General features: G+C 46.4%; 3 protein-coding genes across 3 annotated transcripts in view; 1 reads left to right on the forward strand and 2 right to left on the reverse strand.

The window, feature by feature from the left end:
- The first annotated feature begins 155 nt into the window (after window positions 1-155).
- F13B (coagulation factor XIII B chain) lies at window positions 156-14,297 on the forward strand. The gene is made up of 11 exons (XM_036355193.1): window positions 156-372; window positions 1,788-1,988; window positions 3,243-3,428; window positions 3,864-4,040; window positions 4,758-4,934; window positions 7,141-7,320; window positions 7,408-7,593; window positions 9,711-9,893; window positions 10,536-10,736; window positions 11,292-11,480; window positions 12,911-14,297. Exons 1-11 carry the CDS (start codon window positions 156-158, stop codon window positions 13,126-13,128), a joined length of 2,115 nt encoding a protein of 704 aa, XP_036211086.1. The 3' UTR covers window positions 13,129-14,297.
- Window positions 14,298-15,174: 877 nt separating this feature from the next.
- LOC118678733 (complement factor H-related protein 4-like) lies at window positions 15,175-24,237 on the reverse strand. The gene is made up of 7 exons (XM_036354614.1): window positions 23,767-24,237; window positions 22,890-23,063; window positions 20,993-21,184; window positions 19,991-20,167; window positions 17,880-18,056; window positions 17,455-17,637; window positions 15,175-15,617 (listed from the first exon to the last, which is right to left on the reverse strand). Exons 1-7 carry the CDS (start codon window positions 23,822-23,824, stop codon window positions 15,421-15,423), a joined length of 1,158 nt encoding a protein of 385 aa, XP_036210507.1. The 5' UTR covers window positions 23,825-24,237; the 3' UTR covers window positions 15,175-15,420.
- Window positions 24,238-24,371: 134 nt separating this feature from the next.
- The window catches only part of LOC118678735 (complement factor H-related protein 1-like), a 28,102-nt gene continuing 25,429 nt past the window's right edge, over window positions 24,372-27,044 (reverse strand). The window contains exons 3-6 of the mRNA XM_036354619.1: window positions 26,617-26,793; window positions 25,824-25,997; window positions 25,419-25,601; window positions 24,372-24,902 (exon numbers count right to left, since the gene is read on the reverse strand). Coding sequence (XP_036210512.1) covers window positions 24,703-24,902; window positions 25,419-25,601; window positions 25,824-25,997; window positions 26,617-26,793 — 734 coding nt within the window. The 3' untranslated portion in view covers window positions 24,372-24,702. The remainder of the gene's footprint in view (window positions 24,903-25,418; window positions 25,602-25,823; window positions 25,998-26,616; window positions 26,794-27,044) is intronic.

Below are 27,044 nucleotides of genomic sequence, written 5' to 3' on the forward strand. Positions count from 1 at the left end.
TCCATTCTCTCTAAAAACCAATGGGAAAAATATCCTCTGTGAGGATTGACAGAAAATAAAGAAAAAGCTTGCAGGATGGATGATTAACTATGTAACTGAAAGGACAACAAGATGTTCATAAAAGAATCCAGGTGACCCAGGGGTTGGGGTGGCCCATGATCCTCTCTGGGTTCTTGGCTTCTCGTGGGAAAGAATCCAAAGACGAGGCAGCCAGAGTTGACCCTGACAGAGAGTTCATCATGGAGCCGGGAACAGCGGCCACTGCCCAGGCGGCAGCCCTGCCTGGTGGTTTGCGCCTCCTTTACCGAGACGCACCGGAGAAGCAGGGCCTCCCGTGCCGGGAGGAACACTCGGGACTTTCCTGGGAACGGGGTGAGGAGCCCTGGCGGCCCCTTGTTCCCGTATGTGGGTTCCCGGCTCCCGCACCTCAGTGTGGGTGTCGTTTAGGTGCTCCTATAGGACCGCGAGCGTGTAGAGAGGTGAGCGAGGGGTCACTGCGAGGCGAGACCACTCCCACCTGGTGGTCCCATCTGTTCTGCCAGCTCCAAACCACCAGTCCTCAGGGGTTGGTTGGTCTTAACGATCTCCCTGATCGTCCTTGTAGCCTTGATTGGTTACAGCTGTTTGGCCACTTTATCTCCCTGGTGGGGGTGATGGACAGTTTTCACATTAAAAACAAATTATTGAAAATGAGCCGAGGCCATATTCTATCTCTCACTGGGAAGCCACCTGAGTGTCCATGAATTGTCGAATGAATAGGCTACCTGTGGCATGGCAACGATGGAACACATACCAGCTAGGGAAGGGACTAGCCACTACGGCCCAGTTATGGGTGGATCCCACAAACCAAAGGTGAAACGAGACGTCAGACCTAAAAAATACACACTATTTGGTTTCATTTATGTCGCATAAGACCAGTGAGAGGGCCTACGCTGTAGAAGTCAAGATAGTGTTTACCGCCCGGCCGGCGTGGCTCAGTGGTTAGGCACTGACCTATGAACCAGGAGGTCAGGGTTCAATTCCTGGTCGGGACACATGCCCAGGTTGCGGGGTTCTATCCCCCGTGTGGGATGTGCAGGAGGCAGCCGATTCATGAGCCTCTCTCATCATTGATGTTTCTCTCTCTCTCCCTCTCCCTTCCTCCATGAAATCAATAAAAATATATTTATTTATTTTTATTTTATTTTTTTAAAATATATTTTATTGATTTTTTACAGAGAGGAAGGGAGAGAGATAGAGAGTTAGAAACATCGATGAGAGAGAAACATTGATCAGCTGCCTCCTGCACATCTCCTACTGGGGATGTGCCCGCAACCCAGGTACATGCCCTTGACCGGAATCGAACCTGGGACCTTTCAGTCCGCAGGCCGACGCTCTATCCACTGAGCCAAACCAGTTTTGGCAATAAAAATATATTTTTTAAAAAAAGATAATACTTGCAGGGTCATTTCCTGTGGTTCTATTCCTCTGCTGAGACACTGTGGCTTTTGCACGCCGTCTCATCGAAAGGCTGTTTCATGAAGTTGGGGAGAGCTTTCTGAGTGGGTGCCGCCTGCCCGGGGTCCCCCTGACTGTTGGGTGTTGGGGGTTGGGGGGGTGGGCTTGCTGGTTAATTCCCATGGAAGGGGATCGTCCCCCAAATCCTTAAACATGTTGGTGATACAACGAAGCGGGTGGTCAGCGTGCCTGCCAGCGCTGCGAGGGGCACGTGGTGTGGCTCGGTCACCAGTGTCCCGGTGTCGGCTCCGGCGTCCTGAGGCTGTGGCCTGATTGTCCCCTCCTTGCAGACAAACCCTGCGGCCTGCCCCGCGTGGAGAATGGGAGGATCGCCGTCTATTACTACACGTTCGAGAGCTTTTACTTCCCGATGGCCGCAGACCAGACACTGTCCTTTTCCTGCCTGGCCGGCTACACCACGGAGTCGGGGAAGCAAGAGGACAAAACCACCTGCACCGCGGGGGGCTGGTCCCCCCAGCCCAGGTGCTTCAGTAAGTCCGGGCCGGGGCCGGCTCAAGCCCGCCTCCTCCGTCCTCAACAGAAGGGGCCGCCCGGGCCATGTGGCTCAGTGGTTGAGCATCGACCTAGGAACCAGGAGGTCACGGTTCAATCCCCGGTCAGGGCACATGCCCGGGTTGCAGACTCGATCCCCAGTAGGGGGCGTGCAGGAGGCAGCCGATCCATGGTTCTCTCTCATCCTTGATGTGTCTCTCTCTCTCTCCCTCTCCCTTCCTCTCTGACATCAATAAAAAAAAAAAATAAATGAATAGAAGAGGTCAATGAACAACGTAAGGACTGGCCCACTGTCCTGTATTTTTTATTTTATTTTATTTTTCCCATCACCATTTATTTAGCACCTCTATGGCCTCCTCCCACCATCTTTTTTTTTTTTTTAATCTTTATACACTTTCTTTTTAAAAATTGATTTCAGAGAAGAAGGGAGAGGGAGAGAGAGAGAAGCATCAATGATGAGAGAGACTCATGGATCAGCTGCTTCCTGCACGCCCCCTACCAGGGATCGAGTCTGCAACCCGGGCCTGGGCCCTGAACGGGGATCGAGCCGTGACCTCCTGGTTCCTAGGTCGATGCTCAACCCCTGAGCCACACGGGCCCAGCCGGGGGTGTTTCATTTTTACAAAATGAAGGCATATTCTGAAATTGTGTAAATAATGTTTCTCATTAAAGCGTTGCTTTCCTTCTTTGTTGTTCCTCATTCCCCGTGAAGAGAATAGAAATAATCACTGGACTTGTTATTCAATCACGTTACTTTTAAGGGAAGAGGAACTTGTGTGGTGACTGTACACAGGCAGCCAGACGGGTCCTTGACGTCGGAGAATTGGTGAAGGGTCCCCACAGTAGGGTCGTCCTTTCGTTAAGGGTGTGAACGATCCACAAACACAGTGGACTTAACATGGTGGGAAGTCAACCCAAACAAATTCCTTTTATTTGCCACTAGTGACAGCGAGTGGGAAGCTCTGGGCATCTTTTCTCAGTGTGGACGCGGGAGAGGTAGGAATGAATGACTCTAAGAACCGAGAGTGGGCAATGCAATGCACGCCACCGTCCAATGGAATCGCTTTTAGAATGAATGAGCCTGCGAGCACACGGGCTATTTCCAAACCTACACAGAAGCAGGGGGCGCGGAGTGAGCGTGTTCCGCCTTCACAGTCCCAGAAGGACCCTAATCGTGGGCCTGGAAGGCGAGCTTCATGGCATCCAGCTCAGCAGACGTGTTTTCTCCCTAGAAAAGTGCGCACGGCCCGCCCTGGCCAACGGGCACATCTCGGAGGCGAAACTGCTGTACAGCGTCCACGAGAAGCTGCGCTACACCTGCGCCTCGGGCTACACGACCCCCGCGGGGCTGGCCGAGGAGGAGGTGCAGTGTCTCCCCGACGGGTGGTCGTCCCCGCCGGCCTGCAGGGAGGAGCAGGGTACGTGTGCGCCCGTCATCTCCCAAACCTGTCTGTTCTTATGCCAGCACCATACTGTTTTGATGCCTATGGCCTTGTGTTAGAGTTTGATAGCAGTAGGGTGACTTCTTTCACTTGGTTCTTCTTTCTCAAGATCCCTGTTGCCATTTGGGGTCCTTTGGGGTCCCATACACACTTTTGAAATGTTGGCTCTACTTCTGTAGAATACTCCATTGGTATCTCGACAGGAATTTCGTTGAATCGGTAGATTGCTTTGGGCAGCGTGGCCATCTTCATGCTGTTGAGTCTTCCTATCCATGAACATAGTATATGCTTCCGCTTATCTGTAGCTGCCATATTTGTTCTTAAGATTCAGTGAAAAGTCGCTTGGAGATTTCTTTCGGCTCTTCAGGTTCGGTGGTGACGTTCATAACATATAACCGTACTTTCTGTTAGACACGTGTTTGGCTCCTGAATTACTTCACGGGAATTACTCCACAGCGCAGACCGCCTTCCGCCTGGGGGACAAAGTGCGGTACCGATGCGACCTCGGCTACTACAGCACGAAGGGAGAGTCGGAGGAGGAGGCCGAGTGTCGCTCGCATGGGTGGCTTCTCCCACCATCGTGCACCAGTAGGTTCTCCTTGGGAATACAATGGCCTCCACCCTGCAGCCTCCTCTCCCTCCGACAGGGATTCTGTGATGCTGATTCTGTGATGCTCATTCTGTGATGCTGATTATGGTCAATTTTACCCCCCACCTTCCCCCCCACCCCACTTTTTTTTTTTGCTTCTGGTTTTGATTAGAGTAGGCTTTGATCCTTGAAAGCTCTCTAATAGGAAAACAAATTCCTTTTTGCTCAAATAACTACATTAAAATCAGCCTAATGATCATTAGTCTCTCTATATAAAAGCCTACTGTGGTCGCTATGATGTGCACAGACCACTAAGGGGCAGACGTTCAACGTAGGAGCTGCCCCCTGGTGGTCTCTGTGCTCCCACAGTGGGAGCGCCGCTCAGCTGACCGACGGGCACCAGACGAGCAGTGAGCCTATCAAGCAGCAGCAGTGGCAGATGCAGGGGGGCTGGGATGAGCAGGAGCTGCAGGCAGTGTTGGACTGTGGGTTTTGGCCGATCCCTGCAGGCCACGCTGAGGGACCCCACCCGTGCACGAATTCATGCACCGGGCCTCTAGTGTATATATATAAATGGAAAAGCTTTCCTTTTGTGAAATGGAATACGGCAAATCTAGTAATGTCTGTTCCAGATATGGCATGCAAGGGGTAGGTGCATTTTATTCCAGCAGGAAAATAATTACATTTTTCTGTGTGTGTCTTACTTTCATTTTTAGAATTAGTATGCACCCCTTTAACATCAATAGAAAATGGTTATTTTCAACCTGTCAAGCCGACCTATGAAGAAGGAGATGTCGTTCAGTTTTTCTGTCATGAAAATTATTATCTAAGTGGACCTGATTTAGTCCAATGCTACGAATTTGGCTGGTACCCAGAATTTCCTGTATGCCAAGGTAATTTTTAAAATTTCACACCTACCAATAAAATAGCATGTCTTTTCTCTCTCTCTCTCTCTCTCTCTCTCTTTTTTTTTTTTTTATAAAATGCTTCTATATTTTTTTATGTTCAAATTATTTTTTTCAATTATAGTTTCCATTCAATATTATTTTGTATTAGTTTCTGGTATGCAGCCTAGTGGTTGGACAATCCTATACTTTATAGGACACTGTCCCCAGTATTGCCAGTACCCACCTGGTACCATCCATGGTTATTAGCCAAAATATCATGTCTTAACCAGCTCTAATTCTGGGGGAGGGGGTGGGGGAAGTCTCTAATTTGTGTCCTGAGTGCTATTTTTTAAAAAATATATATTTTATTGATTTTTTACAGAGAGGAAGGGAGAGGGATAGAGAGTTAGAAACATCGATGAGAGAGAAACATCGATCAGCTACCTCCTGCACCCCCCCCCCCCCCCACACACACACACTGGGGATGTGCCAGCAACGAAGGTATATGCCCTTGACTGGAATCGAACCTGGGACCCCTCAGTCCGCAGGCCGACACTCTATCCACTGAGCCAAACCGATCAGGGCCTGAGTGCTATTTTTTAAGATAAATTGCCTCTTATATCGGTTACTATTTTCAGCAAACTTTAATACAGTTAATCTAAAGACATCCTAAATTTTGTATTAGGTTGTTGAGTGGATATGTCTTTTAAACGTATTTTTTTAAAAAAACAATCTCATACATTTTAAATCTCTTATTATAATAAATACATTTTTAAAGTATTTTATTTTATTTTTTTTAATATAGTTTATTGATTTTTTTACAGAGACGAAGGGAGAGGGATAGAGAGTTAGAAACACCGACGAGAGAGAAACATTGACCAGCTGCCTCCTGCACACCCCCCACTGGGGATGTGCCCACAACCAAGGTACATGCCCTTGACCGGAATCGAACCTGGGACCCTTCAGCCCGCAGGCCGACGCTCTATCCACTGAGCCAAACCGGTCAGGGCAAATACATTTTTTTTTTAAATTGGAAATGACTAGATCCAATAACCCCAAGCTGACAGCTTTGCTAGGGAACACTCTGGTTTGCCCTCCTATTTCCTGATGGGAAAATGCACCCTTCAATGTCGTGGAGTAAATACACTTGTATTATTGGCGCTTTTCGGGGCGTCAGGATTCTGGGCACAGCGTCCCTGGCTCCTGGGCCGGGTCCAGCAGAGCTGTGGTCCAGGTGTGGGTGGACGGCAGGCTTCTACCAGGCCCAGCTGGGCAGGAGCGGGCGGCCTCATTCACGGGGTGGCTGGTGGCATCGGGGCTCTGCAGGCTGCCCGAGCGAGGGCCTCACTTTCTCCCTGGCTGCCCGTGGACGCGGCCCCTTGCCTTCTAGACAGCGTCCCTCAGCGAGGATGACTCTGTCGTGTCGTGTTGCAAATCTCGTATCCATCGCCGCCTCCCCCAGGCACCCGTCGCCTTTGCTGGGTTCTATGGGTTAGAAGCGGGTGTCACTTCCCGCTCGTGGGGGCAAGAAGGACACGAGGATTGATCATCGGAGGGTGGAGATCAAGGGGTGACCCTAGAATCTGTGCCATATTCTTTTTTTTTAAAACCTCACCCAAGGATATTTTCCATTGGTTTTTAGAGTGGAAGAGAGGGAGGTAAGGAGGAAGGGAGAGAGAGAGAGAGAGAGAGAGAGAGAGAGAGAGAGAGAGAGAGAGAGAGACATTGATTGGTTGCCGCCTGCACTAGGCCAGGGATCGAACCTGCAGCTGAGGTACCTACAGGTACTTGCCTTTGACCAGAATCCTACCGGAGACCCTTCAGTCTGCCGGCCAACGCTCTATCCACTGAGCCAAACGGACTAGGGCTGTCTGCGATCCTTTCCGCCATACTTCTTCTTCTTCTTTTAAAAAAATATATATGTTTATTGATTTCAGAGAGGAAGGGAGAGGGAGAGAGAGAGATAGAAAGATCCATGATGAGAGAGAATCACTGATCGGCTGCCTCCTGCACGCCCCCGTGCAGGAACCCGCAACCCGGGCATGTGCCCTTCATGGGAATCCAACCCCGAACCCTGCAGGCCACAGGCTGACGCTCTATCCACTGAGCCACACCGGCCGGGCTGTCTGCCACCCTTCTTCACGGTACATCTGGCGCGTTGGTGTTTTGGGGGAACTTTTAGGACTGACTGTGTGGATGTTTTTCCCCGAAGGAAAAAGAACTCGCTGCCCCCCTCCCCCGCTGCCTCCCCACGCCAAACTGAAATCCATCGCCGCCAGTTACCACGACGGGGAGGCCGTCTTCATCGAGTGTCAGCTGAGCTTCCGGCTGCGGGGCCTGGAGGTGATTCGCTGTGTCAACGGGAAGTGGACGGACCCCCCCAAGTGCATCGGTCAGCGACGCCTCCCACCAGCTCCCCCCCAGGAGAGCCGCGTGGGTCGCTAAACGGTCTCTTCTCTCGCGACTGTGCCTTTTGCAGAAGAAGCAGACAAGATTGCCTGCGATGAGCCGCCAGAGGTGAAGTACGGCGAAGCCATCGGCACGGCCGAGACCTACTTCAACGGCGACCGCGTGGCCTACAGCTGCCAGGTGGGCTTTGACCTCCGTGGCCCCCGGGAGATCACCTGTGAGCTCGGAACGTGGACAAGCCCTCCTCAGTGTGTCGGTAGGTGCGCAACGTAGCCTCCAAGGCTAAGCCTGCGGTGCCTCATGGCTCATTCTCTGTATTTCAGCCACACCTTTGTTGGTTTGCTTGTTTGTTTAAAATATGTTTTTATTGATTTCAGAGAGGAAGGGAGAAGGAGAGAAACATCAGTGATGAGAGAGGATCATGGACCGGCTGCCTCCTGCACACCCCACACTGGGGATCGAGTCCGAAACCCAGGCATGTGCCCTGATGGGGAATCGAATCTGGACCCTTCAGTCTACAGGTTGATGCTCTGTCCACTGAGCCACACCGGCTAGGGCTAATCCACATTTTTATAGCAAGAGGCCATTGCATAGAAGAGTTAGACCCTCTGTGGGTTTTTTTTTTTTTCATGAATATAGAGAGCCATCTATAGAGCTGAAGGCAATGTAAGGAACTGGGAAACTTAAAAAAAATTTAAATATATCTTTATTGATTTCAGAGAGGAAGGGAGAGGGAGTGAGGGAGAGAAACATCCATGATGTTAGAGATTCATGGATCGGCTGCCTCCTGCACGCCCCACACTGGGGATCGAGCCCAAAACTCAGGCGTGTGCCCTGACTGGGGAATCGAACCCTGACCTCCTGGTTCAGAGATCGATGTTCAACCACTGAGCCAGGCCGGCCGGGCTTCCAAAACAATTTTGAATGGACCTTCGGGTGAGGCACTGCTCTCTGACTTGCCTGATGCTGTGATTTACGATCTTGAAGTGACAGTGCGAGAGGGACGTGTTTCTTTAGAGAAAAGACCTACCATGGCTGGCTCTCCCTCCTCTCCCTGGATGCCCAACTCTCCCTCCCCTCCCTGGATGCCTGGCTCTCTCTCCCCTCCCTGGATGCCCGGCTCTCCCTCCCCTCCCTGGATGCCCAGCTCTCCCTCCTCTCCCTGGATGCCCGGCTCTCCCTCCCCTCCCTGGATGTCCTACAACCTTAGGATGGAGCTCTCTGCTCCTGACTTAGGCCACTCCTGTTGATGTTACTCCGCCCTCTGACACTTGTCCCTGCTCGTCCATTTTACTAAAGGACACAACCCTTTAGGCTACCTGGCCACCCCTGGGATCGCCCCTCCCTGTTCACCTTCTCATGTCTCCATCCAGTTCTGGAGAGATCTCCCCACACCTGTGGGCCGGGGCTACTTATAGGATAAGAGAAAAGCGATTCAGAGACGGTAGAGATGTGAGCAGAGTTAGAGGAAGACTCTAAAGCAGTGGTTCTCAACCTTCCTCATGCCGCGACCCTTTAATACAGTTCCTCATGTTGTGGTGACCCCCAATTTCATTGTGACAAATAGAACATCATTAAAGCATAGTGATTCATCACAAAACAATATGTAATTATAGATGTGTTTTCCGATGGTCTTAGGCAACCCCTGTGAAAGGGTCGTTCGACCCCCAAAGGGATCACGACCCACAGGTTGAGAACCGCCGCTCTAAAGAGAGAGACCACTGGAAATGCCCATCCCTGGGTTGGATTGCGATCGGAGAGGAAGGGGATGAGAAGGAAAGAGTGAAAGTGGATCATGACAGGGGACAGGTGTAGACGTGACCCTGATGGTCAGGGTGAAGAGCATGGCTTACCCTTCTTGATATTTTAAGAATATCTACATCCCCTACATTGGTTCCCAAGCAAGCATGGGAAAATACTCATCCTCAGGCTAAGGCAAAACATTTGCTGATGCCGTGGCCAATGTGGTTCAGTGGATAGAGCGTCGGCCAGCAGACTGAAGGTTCCCGGGTTTGATTCTGGTCAAGGGCACATGCACAGGTTGTGGGCTCGATCCCCAGTGCAGGGAATACAGGAAGCAGCCGATCAATGATTCCCTCTCATCACTGATGTTTCTCTCTCTCTCTCCCTCCCTCTCTCCCTTCCTTGCTGAAATCAATAAAAACATATTTAACAAAACCCAAAACATTTGCTGTTTAGTCTTGCTTCAAGATATTTGACCTGAATAACATTTCTCATTTCCGGCGAATTTAGAAATCAATTGTCTAAATTCTATCAGACACAATATCGAGGCACCCTGGTGCGGGAACTGTATCGTATCGTTATGCGGTTGCATGTTCCTATCGATTTTAAAAACAACCTTTTTCTTTTTAGAAAACTTTGAGATTTGTCAGTATCCACCTAAGATAACCCATGGGGTCATTGTGGGCGACGTGTTGCCGAGTTACCCAACTGGAGCCTTCGTGGAATACAGATGCAATGAGTACTACATCATGAAGGGCGAGAAGAAGTCCTCCTGTGACCATGGGCTGTGGTCCTCCGCCCCGCTTTGCTTAGGTAAGACGAACACACGTGACATGTGTCAAACAGCTTCCCCAGCTTTAACGATACCATCGACATAAAACACTGCGTAAGATGAAGGCGTACGAGGTGATGATTTCATAAACTTGGATAATATTGTGAGATGACGACCACAGTTAGGCTACTTAGCATAGCCACTGCCTCACGTAAATACCATTGTTTGTTGTTATTATTTTTCTTAATATGCGGGGGCTGTGCAGGAGGCAGCTGATCAATGACTCTCTGTCATCATGGATGTTTCTCTCTCTCTCTCTCTCTCTCTCCCTCTCTCTCCCCTCCCCCTTCCTCTCTGAAATCAATAAAAATATATATATATATTTTTAAAATATATTTTATTGATTTTTTACAGAGAGGAAGGGAGAGGGATAGTTAGAAAGATCAATGAGAGTGAAACATTGATCAGCTGCCTCCTGCACACTCCCTATTGGGGATGTGCCCGCAACCCAGGTACATGCCCTTGACCAGAATTGAACCTGGGACCCTTGGGTCCGCAGGCTGACGCTCTATCCACTGAGCCAAACCGGTTAGGGCTAAAAATATATATTTTTTAAAAAAGAACGTCTCACTTTCCTATTAGTCAGACGAGGAGAGAACTGACGAGAGTGCTTGGTGTTGCAGAGCCGTGCGAGGTCAGCAAGGAGGACATGGAGAGCAGCAACATCGAGCTGAAGTGGGAGTACGAAGGGAAGGTGCTGCACGGGGACCTCATAGACTTTGTGTGCAAACCGGGCTTTGACCTAGCGCCATCCAGCCCACCGTCCGGGCTGTCGGCGCAGTGCTTTCAGGGCCAAGTGCAGTACCCCTTATGCATGAGGAAAGGTAAGCGCCTGCTTTCTACGGGTCCTCGCAGGGTCAGGGTCGCCCCCAGGGTTCACAGGTCAGACCGAAGACCACGCACCACCTTCTCCCTCCCATCTAGGGAACCGGGAGGGGTCTGATCAATTTCCCAGCTCACACACACCCTGCAGGTGGATGACGGTGCCGACATCATGGAATCTCCATCAGTGAATTTTGTGGGGGTTTTTGTTTGTTTGTGTTTTGGTTAATCCTCCTTGCGGATATTTTTTTCCCATTGATTTTTTTTTAACTTTAAAAAAAAAAAAAAAAAATATATATATATATATATATATATATATATATATTTGTATTGATTTCAGAGAGGAAGGGAGAGGGAGAGAGAAAGAGAGAGAAAGATCAATGATGAGAGAGAATCATGGATTGGCTGCCTCCGGCACGCTCAAGCACTGAGCCACACCGGCCGGGCTGGAGAGCTGCCTTGTCAATGCTTTTCCATGAAATAGTTCACTGTCTTTTGCAGCCAGGACGGGAGCACTGGGTACTGATGATAGCAAGTCATTGTATGTATTTTTGCAGAATCCAAAGGCAAGTGTGGGCCTCCTCCTCGTATTGATCACGGGTTCATTCTTAACATCAACCTCCTCAATGTCAGCTTTGAAAGTGGTTCCTTGGTGGAGTACAGGTGTGTGACGCACTATTTCCTACAAGGGCCCGTATATGCCTATTGTGTAGATGGAGTGTGGACCGAACCGCCAGTGTGTTTAGGTATGTGTTCCTATTTAATAAAATACAACCACCTTTTCTTCCCTTTCTGTTCTCCTTGAGTAGCTGCACACACTGCATGCGTGTTATTTTGTTAGAGAGCTTATTGAACCACGGGTTTCTATTCTTTCCTCTGGATCATAAATAACTGTAGGTCCAGTTTGCTAGAACAAGTGCTTGTTAAGTATACACCATTCACCAGATACTGGTGTGATATGGGTGAGATGAATGCGCCATGGTGGTTAAGAGTAAATCCTATATAATAAAAGCCTAATATGCAAATCAACCAAACGGCAGAACAACCAGTTGCTATGACACACACTGACCACCAGGGGGCAGATGCTCAATGCAGGAGCTGCCCCCAACCCGCAGGCCCCAGGCCAGCCAAGGTGGGTGCCAGCGGGGGGCTTCCCAATGGCCCCCCTGGTCGCCCCGCAGAGGGAGGCAACCGGTGGCGGCAATTGCGGGGGGGCATCAGGGCTGGCCAGCAAGCGGTGCCAGGCCGGCCAAGGTGGGTGCCAGTGAGGGCCCCCAATCGCCGGCAAGGCCTAGGGACCCTACCCATGCACAAATTTCGTGCATCAGTCCTCTAGTATATGTATAAGTGATTATTATTCAGTGTGATTGGCACTATAATAGAAAACATGAGCACGGTCTAGAAACAAAGATAGGGATGGCCACCTGCCTCCAGAAAGATGAAGCAAGTGAACATGTTGTTAGCTGGGCATCATTGTGGAGGGAAATGACATCTACCAAGGACCACAGAGGAAAATGGCCGGTGTTTCCTGTGAGCTCAGAGCATGTTTTGGTTTGTTTTTTTTTAATCCTCACCCCAGAATATTTTCCCATTGATCTTTTGAGAGAGTGGAAAGGAGAGGGAGAGACAGAGAGAGAAAAAAAACAGTGATGTGAGAGAGACACATTGAGACTCTCCGGCCCAGGCTATTTGCCCCAATAGAATGAGACTCACCTGCCCAGGGCTATTTGGCCCAATAGAATGAGATTCACCTGCTCAGGGCTGTTGCCCGAAATAGAACAAGATCCTAATGCCTACGGCTATTGGCCCCAATAGAATGAGAGCCTCCTGCCCAGGGCTATTGGCCCCAATAGATGGAGACCCTCTTGCTCAGGGCTGTTGCCCTCAATATAATGAGACCCTCCTCCCCAGGGCCAGGTATTGAGCCTGTAACCAAGGTACATGCCCTTGATTGGAATTGAACCGGGGACTCCTCAGTCTGCCAGCTGACCCTTCCTCCGCTGAGCCAACCCAGCTAGGACAGAGCTTGGAACATTTTTTCAGACTTAAATACTGACTCTAACTAGCTTACTTGCTCCTCTAATGCCCAGAAACTTCCAGGTCATCATGAGTAGGCAACGCACGGCTTCCTGGTCTACCAAGGTAATGGTGTTTTTCTTTTTCCTTTTTTTTTCAGAGCCCTGCAACTTATCGTTGGAAGAAATGGACAGGAATAACTTACTTCTGAAATGGCACTATGACAATAGCCGACTTATTTTGCATGGCGAGTACACTGAGTTTGTCTGTAAAATAAATCATTATATGACGGAGGTGTCTGCTTTTGCAATGGAACTCAGAGTAAAGTGTGACAGAGGGAAGTTAAAATACCCAAGATGCGTTTCAAGACGAAGGTAACACGAGGCTTGTTCCTACAACTGGCTTTTGTTTTCTTGTCATAGTGTTAGTCAAGAGATTCATCGTGTTGGTCAATTTCAGAAACGTCATGTTCTACAATGCATGCACTTTATGCTGTTTAAATATTTTAGTGTATCTTGGCTTTCTAATTCCTAAGAGAACAATAAGTAAATAACAGAAAAATGGGGGGAAATGGTGTGAATTAGTAAGTGACGTTGAGTTTATAAAAACAAATTGGTGGCATAATTTTTCAAGAGTGATTTTATGCTTTATAAAAACATAGTCAAAACAATGACTAATTCTATGAAATATCAAAGGGCTAAGATTGTAATGAATATTTAAGCAGAAATGATGCTTGTTTCAACTCTCTCTCTCTCTCACTTTATCTCTCTCAGGATGTCATATTATAAAGAGCCCTTTAAAATATGAATGGCAGAAATAAAAACCATATTTCAGCGCATTGTAAAATCCTTTGAGAAACATAATTTTTAGAAGAAAATGGTTGGATTAGAAACCTCTAAGTTTTAACTTGCCTGAAGATTTGAATTTCAATTGTTTATGATAAACATTTTCTTTGCAAATAAAAAATCCGAACAGGTCCCTTTATTTCTAGTTTGATTGCACGTCTTCCATCGGTTCTATTATCGATCTTCACATAAAAATGTTTCCGCCTTCTATTGTCCATTTACTTCCTTCATTTTTTTTTGTTGCTGTTAATCCTCACCCGAGGATATTTTTTCCATTGAATTTCACAGAGAGAGTGGAAGGGTGTAGCTGTTAACTAGAATTGGAATGAAGTTAACTAGAAGAGGACGTTCTGCCAAGACAAGACGGGGGCCTGCAAGCGGGCCAAGTCAGAACAAAGTCTTGCAAGCAAGACTTACTGTTCAGAGGCAGAACTTTCCTTGAGGCGATAAATAGTCCATGAGGGCATGGAAAGTTCAAGGGAGGGTGCACTGCTGCAGGTGGAAAGGGTCTTTGTATAACATAGGAAATTAATAGTTTAATGTATAACTTAGCTCTGATGATCTCATAAGGATGCCTGTTAGTCATTGCCACTTGCTGTACTCCATTGTGATTTGCTGTACTCCCTGAATAAACGTCATGAGAGCTTTGGGGGCTTTGCTACTTGCCTGACTAGCAATAGCCCTCTGCTTCTCTAAACTCAATCCTGCACGCCGAGCTCATCTCAGCGTCACCGTTCACAAACAGAACATCAACAAAGGGAAAGAGAGAGACACACACACACAGAAACGTTGATGTGAGAGAGACACATTGATTGGTTGCCTCCCGCATGGGCCCAGTCAGGGGCCGGGGATCGAGCCTGCAACAGAGCTACATGCCCTTGACTGAAATCGAACCCACAACCCTTCAGTTCAGGGGCTCAAATACCAACTGGAGACTAGTTATCACACGGGGTTTCCATGGGACGGGGGCTTTCATTTGTTTGAATATGTCTTCAACGCCACTTAAGAGAAAAGAAAATGTCAGTTTCGATATTTACTTAGCAACAGGAATGACCAGCTATTTTGAAGATCGCATGTTTAAAATAACCGATTCTTTTGCCGAATAGAAGAGCGATGCTTTGACTCTGTAAAACCTCACCCATGGAAACAGACTGAAAACTGCCTCTCCCCTCAGCGATTCTTCAGTCCAGGGACCCGCCCTCTGACTCCAGTGAGGGGCTATTGTAAAGGAGTTATTTTCACTTACTATTTTATACATTTAAAAAAAATATTTTTATGGATTTCAGAGAGGAAGGGAGAGGGAGAGAGAGAGAAACATCCATGATGAGAGAGAAGCATGGATTGGCTGCCTCCTGCACGCCCCACACTGGGGATCGAGCCCGCAACCCGGGCCTGTGCCCTGACTGGAATCAAACTACAACCTCCTGGTTCATAGGTTGACACTCAACCACTGAGCCACGCCTGCCGGGCTCACTTACTATGTTAACATCTCATTTTTGATTGTACTATTTCCCCCAGTACATTCTAAGATATATACTGATTGTTTAAGCATCCAGTTCAATAGGCAGAAAGCCACACCTTTACCTCCATTGCTGTTTATTGATCCATTGGCAAGTAGTCTAATCCTACGATGGTGAATAATTATTGTCTTGGTACAAGTGTAAGCAATGATATTGTTTTCTTTAAAGTGAAAAAGAGGCTAACACATTGCCTTTATGTCCTTTGAAATATAGTGGGAAAGAGCAGGAAATGCCAGAAGCCTGGCAAGCTTTGAGCAAAGAGCAGTAGGTGGGACTGGCCACATATTTGGGGCCACAGGGCTTCCTCATTCACATCTGGGGAACTGCACTGTCCCTTCCAGACACATGGCTTGAAATGACTCCTTCGACGTCACCGCCTTGCGTCCCGATTTGCACCTAAATTCAACGGTATCTCCTGTTTTTACATAGTAGCGTTTGTTATCTTTCCTTTTTAACTGAATGTTCTTTTCATTCATGATTTCTTCTGATATTACACATGGATCTGAAAGTAGAAGAAATGAATAAAAACAATTAGTAATCTTTCCTTTCATAAACAAATAAGCCTACAACCCAATGACTAGCTTAGAGGATGAAGTAATGGAAAGAGCTCATGTACATCATCAATGTGGGCCGAGTCCTGTTCTCCGCCCCGGTCTGTGGGCCCTCACAGCTCCTCAGCAGGCAGCCGCTCCTCCTCACACACCAGGAAGCTGAGGGGAAGGGAAGGTCAGGCACACCTGTCCAAGGTCACAGAGCTCATCAGGTGGACGATGAGCGTGGACGGGCAGTGTGACCCCAGGGCCTTGGCTCTCTGTCTCTGGGATGTGGGGCATCCACAAGGTGACCTCCTGTCCAGTGGACATGGGAGCCTGCTCTATGGTTGCCATGGTTCTTCCTTGTCCACTTCCCACTCAACTGGCAATGGCTCCAAATGCTCCCAGTTTAGTCACTTTCCACTGGGTTAAACAATGCTAATATTTTTCTCTTATGCCCACAAAATGGGGAAAGAGAACCATAGAAAATCACAAAATTTCTAATAAATATTCTATAAAAATATAACTATATATATTTGATATATAGAAATATATTTTTATATCTCTATATCAATCTATCCATCCATCCACCCGCCTACCCACATCCATTTATCATATCTATCTATCTATCCATCTATCTATCTATCTATCTATCTATCTATCTATCTACCTATCTATCATCTATCTAATCTTCATTCTTCATGGTAAAGGCAGTCTGCATGGATGGATGCAAGGTTATATACTAGTACACAGAGAATTTTAGAATCCCAGCTTGATTACGAACACATTTCTCTACGTCACTATCCCCCTGTGCCCCTATCTATAAAATCAGTATAAATATTTTCTTCTTCAGAAAGTTTTTTTTAGTGACGTGAGGGAGGTACTAGTTTATGGCTATTGCAATGTGACTGTAAGCATCATTTCATATATTATTATATTGCTTACAACCTTGTCTATTTTCTGCAGGCAAGGTGCTATTGCATTGTAGAAAGTATTACATGCTAACTGTGCTAAATTTCTTTTTTTGGATTCAATTGAGTGGGGTGACATTGGTTAATAAAATTATATAGGTTTCCAGGGCACAGTTCTATAACACATCATCTGTATATTGCAATGTGTGCCCAACACGCAAAGTCACATCTCCTGTCACCATATATTTGATCCTTTACTATCCCACTACCTCCTTCCCTCTGGTAACTACCATACTGTTGTCTGTGTCTATGAGTTTTTGCTTGTTTGTTACCTCTATCACGGAACTGATTTTATGTCCTCAGAGAATGATAGCTGCTTTCTCGTCCTAATGTTTGGAACGATATTGCTTGCGCTGTGAAATTCCTCTTAGACTTGTCCATCTACTCAGTCAATCCAACTTCAGATTTAGAATTTATCTTTGAAATGCAACACTTTCCCTCCCATAAACTCTAGGCTGGCACTATTTCTAGACTATTCTGACTTGGGTATATTAACTTTGATTTCCGGTCCTGGACTTACTGGGTTTGCTGTAATCTCCCGCAGAAGGGGACACATACACAGGAGAGGATGAGTCAGGTAGGGTCCACAGTGGAGTCAGTTAATGTATGAGAATCAGCCTCTCCCAATGTTCCTGTTTAAAGGACCTTTTCATTGTTCACATAGGGAGTCTCCAAGCTCATAGCCCTACACACGAGCCTCCGATGTGAAACATTGAGCAGGAGAGCTGTTGGTGAGCACAGTTCTAGACTCTGACTGCATGACTGGTAGACCACACACCGGCTCATAAACATCACCCTCATGGTCTCAGGATCTAGAAGAATCTTGAGAACTTACCTATGCATCTTGGGGGTTTGGACCACTTTCCATAACTACAGATGACATCTGTAGGACCGCGGAGTTCATAGTAGGCCTGGCATTGGTATTCCACTCTTGACCAAGGAGGGTACACTTCCAATGGGAAGGAGGTGATGTCTCCATTGCTAATCGCTGGAGGAGGCCCACACTTGTCTTCAGATTCTGAAAAAGAGCATTTTAGCTGTTGAAGAGAAAATTATAGTTTTATTGGAAACTAATGTTTGGAACGGATATTGCTTGGGCACCTAAAGCTGCACAGGAAGTATTGTCCCTTTTTTGCATTTTAAACCTTGTAACCACCATGTGGTTCAAAATGCCTTAGATCACCCACACTCAAGCAAGGACAACATACATGTAGACTTTTCAGCTCTTGGAAAAGGAAAAGCTGGAATCAAAATACTTACTAAAGCAGGTTGGCAAGTGGGACCAGCCGTCCTCACCACACACCATGGAGCCATTGGTGCTTCCATCTCTGTTTTCATAGCCATCCAGGCATTGGTAGTCCAACGTGTCATTGAGTCGAAATGGTCTTCCGGTGATTACGGCTCTGGCATTCTCAAATATGGGCATGTCACAATGTTCTAAAGCAAAATAAAGGTGGCCATTGTGTTTCTAATGCCATATCAAGTCCCATCTAAGAAATTTAATCTCATTAATTTGTGTGGGTAAGTGACGCATCAGGTGACAACTCTCTGAGTCCCTGTTACTCTGGCCTGGATGAGTTATAGAACAAGAAGAATAGATTTCCTTATCCATCTTTTCTCCTACCATTCAAAACCTCTAAATATAGGTTAGGAACCTGTCGTCTGACCTATTTTTAACTGTGAGTATGCCACTGGCTATTAGTACATTACGCTGCTAGAATGATAGGATGCTATCCCTTGAAGGACAGCACCATTTGTGAATGTAAGAGGTAATGTATGTATTTACATGCCAGATACTAACACCAAGAGTGTGTGTGTGTTAGAGAAAGACCATAGTCCTAGGATACATGATGCATGTATTTATATGAAGACCCTCTTTTCCATAATGACTACTAGAATAGAAAATTTATCCACACTGAGTATAAAAACGCATGGCAAAGGGTACAGCTTTTTCACTAAAGGGAGACCCTGAAATGGAAAACAATGTTTAAAAATGTAAGAAGTGGTATCGCCTGGTGTTCTTTTAGGTCAATAATCCCACTTTCTGTCGCATAGGATTTAGTTTTTCTTGAAAACAGTCTTATTTTTTAATATCTGTAACTGTTCTTAGTCCTCAATGGTTATTGAGTGAGTTAATGGTAAGTATTTCCACCCGTGAACCGGGTGTAGGGAAAGCTGGACAAAGAGAGTCCTTTAGGGGCTTAGGCTGTTGTTTCGCACGGGCTCAGTAGATTCCTGAATTCCCAGTTCAAATCAGTGATCACTGCTTTTCTAAAACATGCAGGGCTCCAATGAAAGGTCAGCTCTACTCTATCCTGATGTATAAGCAATGTCTGTAACAATTATCCTCTCATTTCTAAACAACACACACAAAACAACGTACAGAATCCTGTCTACTTAACATGTGAAAGCCAGATGTGACTAGATAAAAGAGCCTTCATTTATAACCTTATAGCATCAATACATGCAATCATAGTCCAGCTGGCAAGGCTCAGTGGTTAAGCATCAACCTATGAACCAGGAGGTCAAGGTTCGATTCCCGGTCAGGGCACATGCCCGGGTTGTGGACTCAGTCCCCAGTAGGAGGCAGCTGATTGATGATTCTCTCTCATCGCTGAAGTTTCTATCACTCTCTCCCTCTCCTTTCCTCTCTGAAGTCAATAAAAATATATTTAAAAAATACATACTACCATAAGTGAAATGGTTGACAGCAATTTACAGTATATGTGACATTGGCAGGCGGTGTATTTATTTTTAATGTAAGCTGTATTTTAAATTCTTCTTCAGTGAACACAGAGCATGGCCTCAGTGTAATACTCGAGTATTGTAACTTGAATCTCCGTTTTATTGAACACTGTTTAGTAACATTCATGACTGACTTCACTGTTACTTAATTCAATACAATGACATGATCTACTTGCTGTCAAAAAGTTAGAACTTTTCAGACACATTTAGAACAAAAAACTGAACTACCTTTGTTTTGGTTGTTGTTAATCCTCAGCCAAGGATTTTTTTTTAATTGATTTTTTGAGAGTGGATGGGGGGGAGGGAGTGGCAGAGAGAGAGAGAGAGAGAGAGAGAGAGAGAAACCTATGTGAAAGAGACTCATCGATTGGTTGCCTCCTGCATATCCCTGGAATCCAACCTGCAACCCAGGTACATGCCCTTTGCGGGAAATCGAACCGAAGACCCTTGGGTGTTCGAGCCCACCCTCTAACCACTGAGCAACACCAGCCAAGGCGAAATGTGCCTTTCTTTTAAGGCAAAGAAGACTTGGTCCATTCAGCTTGGGAGCCAACACATAAAACGTTCCACCAAAGTAAGTCCGGTCTCAGGAAATGACAGCCTGGGTCTTGGAGCGGTTTACTTACTGACAGGGATGCATATGGGAGGAGGGGACCAGCCGGTCTCCGTACAGGTCATCGTGTTCTGAGGGTTTTGAAGACCGTAGCCCAGATGGCACATAACTGTTCTAGACTGGCCCTGGACATACCTTTCTTCAGTAACTGGAGAATATCCATGTTTCAAAGACTTGAAAGAACATTTTCCTAGGAATTATAAATTGATAATAAGAAATAAGAAATCTGGTTAAGACATTAAAAAGCATCTTTGCCATATTTAAGTTAGAATGCATGAGCACCCAAAAAGAACACATAGTTTGAGAGGAACTAAAGTTGCTAGCAAGTTCTTTTTAAAAGAGAAAAATCAAGATGAAAGGTAATCTGCCATTTTCACAATTAAGCTATGAATAAATGACATCACTTTATTGTTATAAAGATTTTATTTGGATCTCCCATTTTCTTTTTCTTTTCAGTTAATCCTCACTCGAAGATACTTCCCCATTGATTTTTATTTTTTATTTTTTTAATATATTCTATTGATTTTTTTTTTTAGAGAGAGGAAGGGAGAGGGATTGTTATAAACATCGATGAGAGAGAAACATCGATCAGCTGCCTCTTGCACACCCCCCCACTAGGGTTGTGCCTGCAACCAAGGTACATGCCCTTGACTGGAATCAAACCTGGGACCCTTCAGTCCGCAGGCTGACGCTCTATCCACTGAGCCAAACCAGTTAGGCCTCCCCATTGATCTTTAGAGAGTGGAAGGGAGAGGGAGAGACAGAGAGAAACATCCATGTGAGAGAGACACATCGATTGGTTGCCTCCTGCACGTGCCCTGAGCCATGCTCTATCCACTGAGCCAAACCGGGTAAGGCAACCTCCCATATTTTGAATGAGGAATCTGCCATAAAAGAGAAATCCTACATTGGTCTTTCTGCTCATAGAATGCTTCCCTCGACCTTGTTGTACTCCTGCTTTTCTCTCTCCACTGTGAAGTGTTTCTATGTGCACAGGATGAAGAGGTTGGCTTACTGAGGCAGGGGATGACCGGCGACCATCCATCTTGTGTGCAATTCATGATAGCCAAGCTAGTTTGTGAAGGAGGCATGTAGCCGTAGTCACAGAAATAGAGTAATGATCGCCCTACATACACCGGGAAGTATTTAGATGTGTCCGCATGAAGTAGCCGTCCATGTTTTATCTCCGGGAATCCGCAGGGCTTCACTAGCAATGACAACAAAGAACACGCAGTATGAATAATGGTGAGCATTCACAAAAACCCAATCGGAGTGAAATTGTTTCCACGGTGAATTATATCCCTCTCTTACCACACAAATACAGTGGGGCCTTGACTTTCGAGTTTAATTCGTTCCGAGACCGAGCTCGTTAAGTCAAATTACTCTGTCAACTCAAAGCAAAAAATCAGCTGAGAGACAGCTGGTATCTCAAAAAACTCGTTAGTCGGGACACTCGTAAGTCAAGACCCCACTGTAACATCATTGCATTAGGCTTTCTAGGACACGAAAAGTTATCAAGTTCGGATGATGTAACTAACACTTGTTTTCTGCACATTTCATACTATATGTGAATATGGAATCATTAGAGGGTACACCTGAACTAATATTTATATGCCCACTTTACTCTAAACCAGTGGTTCTCAGCCTTGGCTGCACATTAGAATCACCTGGGAATCTCTTTAAAATCCTGATTTCTGGGCTTCATCCTCCGGAAATTCTGTTTCTTTGTCATGGGGTGGGTCCACAACATTAGTAACAAAGAAACAGAATTTCCAGAGGACGAGGCCCAGAAATCAGGATTTTAAAAAGATTCCCAGGTGATTCTAATGTGCAGCCAAGGTTGAGAACCACTGCTCTAAACCAATCAATAGACAATCACTCTCCTTGTCACTGTTATGGACACTGAGGCCTGTGTCACAGTGGTCATGGCCTCCTCTTTAAGGCACCTGACTGTCCACATTTATTAGGCCTTGGCCTGGAATGAACACTGAGCCACTGACCTGTTCTGTGTGTCATTTCATTTGTCACCCATGGAAGATCCAGCTTAAGTGCGGGCCGCTTTTCCAATGAGCTGATCCACAAGGAGCAGCAATGAGATGGTAGAGACAGAAAACACTGGAAAAGGGGCAGCCCCCCAGGAATGAAGTGCCCTGTGGACTGAGGGGCGTGTGTGACAGGTGGGGCTTTAGAAAGTGCACAGTGTCTCCCACACTCATCCCCTCATACAAGGGAGCCCCGTGCCCCTCCCTTGAGTGAGGCTGGACTGAGGGGCGCTCTTCTGAAGAGGTCACGTGGCTGAGGGGACCGTGTGACCAGGTCATCGATGCTCTGGAGGTGCCCCCAGGGCCCTCAGGTCATCGCTCTGGGGAGGGTTCCTGCCCTCAGGCCGCCGATGGGGACGCCCAGGGGGACGGCTGCGGAGGCTCCTGCCCTCGCCCTGGGTTGAGTCCCAGGGAGCAGCAGGGAGGACCCAGAACCAGGCAGCTAAGCAGCTCCCAAATCCTGACCCGCCAACGCTGTTGTCTGAGGCCGTATGTTCCGGGGGCGTTTGCTACACAGACACCAATATCTCATGTTCTAGGTGTTAAGTGGTAGTGTTCTTACCGAATATTCCTAGGTCTAATATCCTAGGTCAGATATTAGAATTATATTATCTGGACACACACACACTCACACTCACACTCACACACACATACTTAACATTGAAGCAAAACTGAAAAGGGTTTCTCACTTACACTGATGGGACGTTGTCCTACTTAGAATTGGCGACTTTGAAAAGCAAAGAACCCCTGTCAGTCCTCTGCTGTCCCTTCTCAGCGAGGCAGTGACGGGGCTTCTCAGGGCCCCATTTCTTGGTGTTTAAGGGAAGGAATTTATAACGAAGAAGCAGGTCAGGACCTGAGTGGACTTACGGACACATCTGGGACGAGGAAGCCAGCCTAGAACAGTGCACTCTGTCTTATTTCCGATAAGGGGAGGATAGAAACCATTTCCACACCGGTATGTGATGACATCATCCAGTCCGTACTGGTTCATTTTAGGAGCAAAGTCACCGTTTGGAATTATTGGAGGGTCACATGTTATTTCTGAGAAGAAAAAGGACACGTGGATTATGCAGATAATTGTCTCATCAATATATACTTAAAAAAATACATTTTTATTGATTTCAGAGAGGAAGGGAGAGGGAGAGAGAGACACATCAATGATGAGAGAGAATCATTGCTAGGCCCCCTATATGGGATCCAGCCCACAACCCAGGCATGTGCCCTGACCGGGAATCGAAAGATGCCCTTCTGGTTCATAGGTCAACGCTCAGTCACTGAGCCACATGGGCCGGGCTCCATCAAGGTATTATTTATTGTGACCTTAAAACACAGAAACTGTGTACTGGTCAATTCATTCATAAATTACAGACAGCCCTGGCCGGGTGGCTCAGTGGTTAGAATGTTGGCCCTCAGACCAAGGGTCCCTGGTTTAATTCCCGGTCAAGGGCACAGACTTTGTTTGCAGGTTCCATCCCTGGCCCTGGTCGGGGTGAGTGTGAGAGGCAACCAATCCGTATGTTTCTCTCACATTGATGTTTCTCTATCTCTCTCTTGCTCTCTCTCCCTCTCTCTCTTCCTCTCTCTCTCCCTCTCCCCCCCCCTTTCTCCCTCATATTCACTCTTTCACTAAAAATCAATGGGAAAAAATATCCTCGGGTGAGGATTAAAAAAAAAAGTAGAGAAAATGAAAGTGAGCAACGTTCTACTTAAGAAGGAGCTAATAGTCCCATCAGCTTCCACTCACCTTGTCCATGAGCCCAGGAGACCCACAGAGTGAGGATGGCGTTGACTAGTAACAGCATGGCGGGCTCCCCGGGGGTGTTAGCGCAGAGAGTCCAGCGCTGCTCTGTGTGGTTTAACTCAGCTTCCTGAGCCGTTACCAAGTGTGGCTCTGAATTTAAGTGACATTACCGGGAAGCTAACTAGCTGAGGTTACTCGGTAGATATCAAAGTTTAAAGACTTTTGCAATATCTGTGTATTTACATGAATGATTTCACAATCATTTGTTGACTTCATTCCCGGACATGTGCTTGTACAGCTTTCCTTAGGGACAGTAACAGTAAGACTGGCTGCAGAAGTGATATAAAACTCAAATCTTTAAACTTCTTGAGGATGGGTGAGGTTCTTTCTTAACCAGGAGATTCTTGTAGGAATAGCTCTGACTGCGTGTCCTTGTGACTGTCTCTCCTCCTCTCACTCTTATCTGACTGCAGTCCTTAGGGGTCTATGAACACCACCCAGTATGTCACACAGTGTAGGGTCCTGTCTGTAGGACAGCACTGATTTTTTTTTCTAAACTCAGAACAGACCACACCACCAAGTCCAAGAATTTCAGCACATTCTTGATATTCAACTTTTTTTCCTGTTTTATTGATTTTAGAGAGAGAGAAACTTCAATGAGGGATAGAGGCAAGCACTGAGGTGATTTCTGGGCAGAGACATTTCATGAACAGAACACATAGCATGTTGATTTGTCGTATGTTAATAAGATGCTTATGAGAAGTGGTCCGTTGGTCTCTCAGATTACAATGACATCTCCCTCATGGTATTTAATGCAAATTCTGATTAGTGAATAAAAGTGAGTTACAGAAAAATAAATTGAGGTGAACTGGATTAATATTTAAAAATTCTGAATGAAGGCACATATTTTAATGTGAAAACGGCCACACAGCTCTCATGTTATGCACAAGTGGGATACTCCAGCTTTCCTTCTTGACATTGTGCTCGGAATGCAGATGCCGGTGACACTTTAGGATAGTAACCTTGACGACACCTAAATTCAACAAAATCATTTGTTCTGGAATAAATTTTTTTTGCATGTGAATATCTCAACTCTATGTTATGTGCTTCCATGATTTCTTCTGATATTACACAGGCATCTGAAGGTAAAAAAAAAAAATAAAACTAACTATTATATGAGTATTTTCCACAGAATTTTACAGTTTCATGCAGCATCTTCTACACAGATCTAGGAATTTGTTCTCAAACCCTTTTCCAAACCAATTCATTGAAAACCCATCATGTTGGTATAACTCATTTTAAACTATCAATGATGTAAATATGAGGCACACCCTGGAGTGTGTGGTCATTGCACGTTATAATCAACATGCACAATGTCACCTACGCTATGAAGGGCTTTCATTGAAGAATCCTTGAAGGGGGTGGTGGAGGTGGATGAGGATGGAGGGGGCATAAATGGTGATGGGGAAAATAAATTAAAAATGATAGTTTCTTGCTGTTGATGCTCAAGAATTTCTCAGACTTTATTCCCTCAGACATGACTATTTTCTTGTCAACAGAAGGGGTGATAGTCCATGCAAGTTCTGTTGTAAACAGCAAACATGACATTAATTACACGGATTTCCCAAGGTCCAAGAGGAAATTAAAGGACTTACCTAAGCATTTGGGTGGCTCAGACCACTGTCCATCACGGCACGTTATTCTCCTGTTTCCCTCAAGTTCATAGTAGGCCTGGCATTGATACTCCACTGAAGACCCGGGAGCGTAGACCGCTAATGGATCCGTGGTAATGTCTCCATTGTCAATAGCAGGAGGGCGCCCACATCTTCCTGTGGACTCTAAGAGAGGATATTGTTGATTTATTGAGTGAGAAGTTGATTTTAAGGGAGCTGCAGAGTAGGTGGGAGCTACACTCACCTCCTCCCGGCCCCAAACCGATTTACAGGAAACGATAGAGCAACAAACCTGAGTAACCAATGAAGGCCAGCGGGACAGGAGTCTAGTAACCAAGTGCTCACAGAAGCTGCACAGAGACTGGGAGGGGAGAATGAGACACCTACCCTTGCACTCAGGTGGGTCTGTCCACTTCCCACTTAGACATGTCACTTCTGCATTCCCGAAGAGGCCCAAAGAGTTCCTGCATTCATAACGTGCTGTGTCCCCATGTCGATACCTAGGCTTCTGGTTTGGTATGAAGGCATTTTGCACTGTGGGAGGGCTGCCACAGGAGAGATCTGAATAAAGAGGAAAAAAGGAATCTCTAATGCAGCGATCATTTATAGACAATGGAGACCGAAAATCTTCACAAATTTACATGCAAGATTAAAAAAAAGATAAAGCAATTTTTTTTGGTAAGATTTATGCTTCTATATGTTAATTTCAAAAAATTTTTTTAATTAATTGTTAGAGAGAGAGAGAGAGAGAGAGAGAGAGAGAGAAACATTGATTGGCTGCGTCATCATGCCTCCTACTGGGGATCAAGCCCACAACCCCAGCATGTGCCTTGACCGGATTCAAACCAGTGATCTCTTGTTACAAGGGATGTCACTCAATCAACTGAGCCACACCAGCCAGGGCTACAGCTATTTCTTTTTTTAAGTATATTTCTGTATTGATTTCAGAGAGGGAGAGGAAGAGAGAGAGAAACATGAATGATGAGAGAGAATCATTGATTGGCTGCCTCCTGAACACCCCCTACTGGAGATCAAGTCCACAACCCAGGCATGTGTCCTTGACCGGAATCGAACCCAGGACCCTTCAGTCCGCAGGCTGGTGCTCTATCCACTGTGCCACACCAGCCAGGGCCACAGCTATTTCTTTATGAAATGAAGAAGGAGACAGCGTTCTACTTACTGATACGGCTGCATGTAGGGGGCGTGGACCAGCCGTGTTCCGCACACGTGATGACATCCTGGTCATTGGCGAGGCTGTAGCCCTGGTTACAGACGATCTGTACCGTGTCCCCCTCCTGGTGCGTTCTCCCTGAAGATGTGGAACGCCCATTTTCCACCCAGGGGAAGAAGCACTGTCCTGCAAGCCAAGGATGACTAAGATGAATCCTGCATCAGGACAGACATGAAGTGCAAAAAGCACTTCCTTAAAATCAGTTCATGCCAATGAACATATGAGTGTGTGCTACCCGTCAATCATGACTTCTATGTAAAGCACATTTTGACGTTTGTCACGTTCTCTTAGGTATCAGAAAATTGACTGGTTTTTCTCATTCCATTGACGCAATTGCATCCTAGGTTTCCATCTCCTGGGCTCGCCTCCGCCCTTTT

This window comes from Myotis myotis, unplaced genomic scaffold (assembly GCF_014108235.1).
Source record: "Myotis myotis isolate mMyoMyo1 unplaced genomic scaffold, mMyoMyo1.p scaffold_m19_p_21, whole genome shotgun sequence".
Taxonomy (NCBI): domain Eukaryota; kingdom Metazoa; phylum Chordata; class Mammalia; order Chiroptera; family Vespertilionidae; genus Myotis; species Myotis myotis.